Here is a 5,313-nt window from a genome sequence, read left to right as displayed (position 1 = left end):
CGCTGTTCAAACTATTGAACGAAATTGTGTGGACTGTCGATAAGGCGGGCATTTTTAATTCTAATTATAAATTATAAGTTAAAAAAGAACATAAGAGGCAGAGAAAACGTAAATATAAGTATTGAACTGTTTTTGTATGATATTTATGATCTATTTGAATGACACAGCTTTGCAAGCAAACAAATCATAATGCGCGCTATGCTAAGTATAGGCCAATCAGAGACGTATAAAGCCATAGTAGTATATACGTCTCTGGGTCAATATATAGCCACGTCTCAGAGTCGTGAAATAAGCTGTACGTATATGTGCATTGTTCGCCTATACATGTAATAACGACCAATAAGCATGGTCGCATGTGTCTATAGACCCCGGTATCCAGCATCACTTCGACTGCTGCTTCAAATTCATTTTCCCGCCGAATGTCATGTGGCGGGCACTAAATACACGTACTCTTTTGGATTGACCGGAACGGATTTTGACCTCACGAAAGCCAGACTCGATTCATGTCTGTCACTTCACCAATGAATGGCACGCGTTGAATAATATTTATATATATCGGTACAACTCCGAATGCAAAACAAAATATCATTATAGTTTCAATGTAGATTGAAATGTTTTAGCACATACGTCTCTAATAAAGTTGGCTACATGTACTACTTACCGTACGTGTATGTAGTAAGCTGGTGTGTATCAAAATTACGGCTCGTTTCTGAAGATGTTATGTTTCAACTGTTCTAAGCGCGTGTGCTAAACACATTGTATACACAGCCAAAGAGGTAATCTCGCGTTGGCTATCACTTGAAGCGTCATTATAATTGAGAACATGATCATCCATATACCCACGGAAAGGTGATTTCTTGTCAGGTTCATGTATGGACTCCGTGACTCAGTTGGTACATCGTTGCCTACCTGCACCAAGTGCACAGAGTATCCCCTCCGCCCCTCCGCCTCTCCCCCTCAACTCCAGCCCCAACCCCCACCCCCTCAACTCCAACCCCCAACCATCCCCGCTCCTCCCATTTTTCTTGAAAACTATCTGATTCGTATTTTTTATTGAACATTCATTTTTATTTAGATTGATTGAAACATATCTTATTGCCTCATATAATAGCAATATGATGGGACACAGTTATTACAACATCGGTCACCACCCTTTCCGAAAGCAAATATAAGGTTCGGTATTTGGCAAATATTAAACAAAGGTCGTCTATTAAATACACATGTAAATATCACAGCGGGGCCCTAATTCATGAAACCGTTCTCATGCTTAAGCATGGATTTTGTGCTCAAGCCTTTTTTCTTGTTCCGTTAAAAATAATAAAACAAATCTTATTATGTCAATGATTTGGTAAAACTTTAAATGGACTCAAAGCCGAATTCTGTTTTCAATGTTTTGACTTTTTGATCATTTGATATGATTTAAGTGAGTGCAAATTGGTTTGAGCACATAATCTATGCTTGAGCATGAATACGGCCCCGGTTATCCCAATGAACCGTAGAAGGCATAAATAACGCAGAGTCCAATTTATCAAGTGTGAAAAAGGTGAGTGGAAGTTTTTTGAAAAATCAACGTAGACAATGGTCTTAAGTTCAGTTTATTTAACTTCTGCTGTCAAGCCTGGGTCCGTATTCATGAAACCGTTCTCATACTCAAGCATGGATTCTTTACTCAAACCAGCAATATATATCTCGTCACTCGCTTCATGTCAGACGATCAATAAGTCATATGTAAACATTCAAAACAGTATTCGGCTTTAAGTCTCTCCAAATGTTTTCGAAATCATTGACAAAATAGGATTTTATTATTAGTTCATAACCAGAACAAGAAATTAGGCCCGGGCACAACATCTATGTTTGAGCATGAGAACGGTTTCACGAATACAGGCCCGAGTCTTAGTGTACATATGCCAGTGAAGTCTGGAGTTGTTATCATTTGTTGGTGGTATTGGACGCGTCATTAAACATATTAGTCTGATTATTTTCGGTAAACTTTACATTTGTATGACCTATTCTCTTGAATTATTTTACCTAGTAATGATTGGTGACATCTACTGCAGTCTTGTGAGTAATTACTGAATCAAAGGAATGCGTACAATAATGAATTCGCACAACTGCTGCGTCTTTTAGATGTCATAGCCTTTACGTGACCTTTGACCTGATGACATCTCTTATTATACATTGTTATTTTGATTGGCTAGAATATGATTTGTCAGAAATTTCAAATTAGATTTCGTATCCAACGAATCGAAGTTTAAAAAATAATAAATCCTATCGCAAGAAAGATATTTCAATCAATATTTGATTTTTCATTTATCGAAATTTCAATTCGTTTATCGATATGTCTTTTCATAATTTTCAGGAAAGTATCTTCTTTATAAGCAGGAATTAGCTTTTCAGAAGGAAATGTAGGTAGGCAAAATTCGAAACGTGTTTTAAAACGAATGCCCCCTATTTATATATCTTTAGTATAGTGTATATGTAGTGACAGGTGTCTTTTGGCCCCCAGTAATAACAAGTGATTGTCCCACTCCGTCTTGCTGATCGAGGTTGAGTGCAAATAATTCATAAGATATTTGATTAATATTGTTTGGGGGTACTTTTTGCCCGCGTGTTGTGAATTAGTTTCTATGTATTATTTATCAGCAAAACTGTTTATATCATACATGTTTAGTATGTTTTATTAAAGGAAGTTATTACACTTTAACGAATTGATTATTTAGAAATATTTTAGAACGAATACGTTGCAAAATTAAAGTAGCTGCATATTTTTAGTATAAATCAGTTAAACTCTATTAGGTATTTGAACTCATCACGTACAGAAGGGTACGTACCGTACACGAATCAAGAAGCACTGTATAATTTGATTGGTCCTCGATAGTTATCGTATACTGATTCAAGTACCAATAATTGTTTATAACTAGTTAGTAAGTCAGGTGTAATGGTGTCATTGTCTTTTACAGGAGTTCACCGGCCAGTAACCAAACCGATTATGTAAATATTGAGGGGATTGTAAACGCCGGGTGGTACCGGTCCGGATCGTAGCTACAACTGTAAAAGCACGCACGGTCACAGTCTGGTCCAGGCACGGGCGCACCGAATCAATGTACGACCCAGAGCGAGGACTGTTTATCACAGTACAGGTTGTATAGTACAAATAAGTACATGAAACTCTACACCACTGATAAACCTAAATACCTCGCCGTTATAAAATGTTGCAGTGGAGATATGATTGATTAAGACCCAGACTTTTAATTAGATAAGGTCGTCATACGTTCCCTATCTTAATACGTAATATTCTTTGATCGTGTAGGCATTGTTATACAAACAATTTTCACACCGTGACACGTCTCCATGTGTATGTTACCAAACGACTGAATGGAAACACGATTATGGTTATATGTAAATCCCTGCAAGTTTCAGTTCTAGGATTCTTGTACTAAAAGTATTTGTTAGAAATTCTAAAACTAGTGATATTGTATCGCAATCTCGAAAATAATCCACTCAAAATGGAAGTTATTCTCCCATTAATTTTGTCGAACTTCTTGAAGGACTGGTGATACTTCCAGTATTGCAAATCTGTTGCATGTTGTGGTTACTGAAGAATTCGGACGACATTTTTGAGTATAGACACTTTTTGTAACTCTTTAAGGACACATATCACTTTATACGTTTACATCAACTCCTTCACAAAAGATTTCCACTTTATGAAAACACAAGTAACATAAAAAATAAAAGGTACTCAAGTATTGATGATATTTTTCAAAGGTGCACATGAATTGGTGACAGATACACAGAAAATGAGTGGCACAGTACCAGGGCTGCCTTCGACTCGCAACTCTCGAGTTATCAGAGTTATAACTCGGGCAGTCAAACGCACAGGGTTCTAACGAGACTAGGTTCTTACTCGAGTGTACTAAAAATAGATTTCAGACGGAAGGTGAAGGTCGTATAAGGAATTCTCGATTTCGGAGAGTTTGGCGGGAGTTAAGATGGCGGACGAAGGAAAGGAATGCGACATGTGAGTTTAGATAATTTTGTGATGAGTTGGAACAAATTGGAATCTTCCCTCATACTTTCTTGGTTACTCATGTACCATTTGAATGCATGTAACATTTTCTAAGGCTCGACTTGCTCCGCACCACCACCGTGATCACTGATGAGACTTGGTCCAACTATTTCAAGTATTTTCTCAAAAGTTTCTCTTTGTAGTCTAAAGTGTGTTTTAAAATCATCAATGGAATAACGAGGCACAAGTGTTTCTGCAAACATCCCAATTCTTGGCACCTGCTCCCTCATGTGGATCTTCTTACGGTGAAGTAAAATTGCGAGGTTTTGGCGCAGTAAGCACCATATTACTTCGTCGGCAGCCAAAATATCATCCAGCACATGAAATAATAAAACTTTTGCCGCCATATTAACTCGAGAGTAAAGCATTCGACTGGCGGCGAGTTTGGCGGCGTTACTATAAATAACCCAACCCTTACACGAGAGTTGCGAGTCGAAGGCAGCCAAAATGCAAGGATATCAAAGTTTTACTTTCTACACAAACAACTTTGTCATGCTCAGGTATGGATTTGTGCTCAAGCCTTATTTCTTGTTCCGGTTATGAGCACATAATCCATGCTTGAGCATAAGAACGGTTTCATGAATACGTGCCAAGATATCAAAAGTTTAACATGTTTATTGTCGGACTATGTATAATTATGTGTAATAGTGTGTATAGTACATACATGTAGTATGTGGTCAATATCACAGGGACCTGATAATTTGTTACAGTTTACTGAAGTCTCGACCTCAAATTGTCGGAATATGTATAGTTATGTGTGTGATAGTGTGTATAGTACTTACGTATGTGGTCAATATCACAGGGACCTGAGAACTTATAACAGTTAAGCTATTAGTATGTATAGACCTAAACTGATGTTTTCAAATGCCACTCCAATAACTTATTCTCAGGTCCCTGTGGTCAACAATTAGTCAACAGCTTATCAATATTGTGTCAATATCTGACAACAGATTCACGTTATTATATAAACACACGTACCGTTTGGGCCAAAGACACCAGATTCTCGCCATTCACATTGACATAACCGCCCGCCGTCGACTTGAAAGTGATGTTATGATTGATTCCGGTTTGAAATACAAGATGGCCGTCTGTTGTGATAATCTTTGGTCTGAAATTAAATTTACAAACTAATAATTGATAGTTGCCAATAATGTCCGTTTCTTTATTGTCCCTATTGTTTTGTTACTGTTCTGTTTCAGGTTATTTGTTAAAGCACACTGCCATTGACCAGATATATCCCCCCCCCC

At 37.5% G+C, this 5,313-nt stretch overlaps 1 protein-coding gene across 1 annotated transcript in view; it reads right to left on the bottom strand.

Annotated features, from left to right (window-relative positions):
* The window catches only part of LOC110452772 (cubilin-like), a 168,506-nt gene that overhangs the window by 161,355 nt on the left and 1,838 nt on the right, over positions 1-5,313 (bottom strand). Inside the window, exon 2 of the mRNA XM_021501449.1 lies at positions 5,045-5,174. Within this exon, the coding sequence (XP_021357124.1) occupies positions 5,045-5,174 (130 nt within the window). The remainder of the gene's footprint in view (positions 1-5,044; positions 5,175-5,313) is intronic.

Source organism: Mizuhopecten yessoensis, unplaced genomic scaffold (genome assembly GCF_002113885.1).
Source record: "Mizuhopecten yessoensis strain PY_sf001 unplaced genomic scaffold, ASM211388v2 scaffold6863, whole genome shotgun sequence".
Classification (NCBI taxonomy): Eukaryota; Metazoa; Mollusca; class Bivalvia; order Pectinida; family Pectinidae; genus Mizuhopecten; species Mizuhopecten yessoensis.
The sequence above is the reverse complement of the archived record's forward strand: the minus strand, read 5'-3'. Positions and strand labels throughout refer to the sequence as shown.